The 731-nt window shown below is 56.4% G+C and overlaps 1 protein-coding gene across 1 annotated transcript; it reads right to left on the bottom strand.

Moving 5' to 3' along the window:
• Nucleotides 1–302: 302 nt before the first annotated feature.
• SDRG_17295 (hypothetical protein) lies at nucleotides 303–730 on the bottom strand (the record flags this gene model as incomplete). Its single annotated transcript, XM_008623535.1, has 1 exon — nucleotides 303–730. A coding segment is annotated over one exon (428 nt), but the record flags the coding sequence as incomplete, so codon positions are not given.
• Nucleotide 731: the final 1 nt, after the last annotated feature.

The following is a 731-nucleotide window of genomic DNA, read 5'->3' as shown; positions in this document are numbered from 1 at the left end:
ACCGCCGCGTTGGGCTTGGCGAGAACGCGCGTGACGTGGTACATGGGCGTCGATCCGCGCGGCGCGGTGCTGCCTTCGGCTCGGTGAAACTCCTCGTGGTACACGCCGTCGACACAGTGCTTGATGATGCCACTGGCCACGCACTTTGCGCGGTATTCTGAGATACGGTAGCCCAGACGATAAGTACACAAAACACGACCCGAAGTTGAACTCGAGCAATAAGATTTCAAGAGATATAATACTCATGAAAGTTGGTAATAAGCAATCTGACATATAAACCAGGACGACAGCAACCGAATGGCCTACTCGTCGTCGGAAATCTCGAAGACGGGATTGACCTTGCGTATGCGACTCAAGGTCGTGCCCTTCGGGATCGCAGCAGGCGTGAGTTTGTGCCAACGTTTGTTGTCAAAGTACTGGACTGCCGCGTTGCGCTTGGCGATAACGCACATGATGTGGTACATGGGCGTCGATCCGCGCGGCGCGGTGCTGCCCTCGGCTCGGTAGAACTCCTCGTGTGTGATCACATGGTACACGCCGTCGACACAGTGCTTGATAATGTCGCTGGCCACGCACTTCGTGCGGCGTTCGAGCTCGATACCGTCCTTGTAGGACTGGACGTCGTAGTTGAACCCGCGAGCGTGGAAAAACTGGAAGACGGGAACGATTGCCTTGGGATGAAGGCCTTCACCGTCGACGACCCCGAGCGTGTCGAGGAATGTGCTCAGTTC

Source organism: Saprolegnia diclina (assembly GCF_000281045.1).
Source record: "Saprolegnia diclina VS20 unplaced genomic scaffold supercont1.252, whole genome shotgun sequence".
Taxonomy (NCBI): Eukaryota; Oomycota; class Saprolegniomycetes; order Saprolegniales; family Saprolegniaceae; genus Saprolegnia; species Saprolegnia diclina.
Note: the sequence above shows the minus strand (reverse complement) of the source record. Positions and strands in the feature narration are given on the sequence as shown.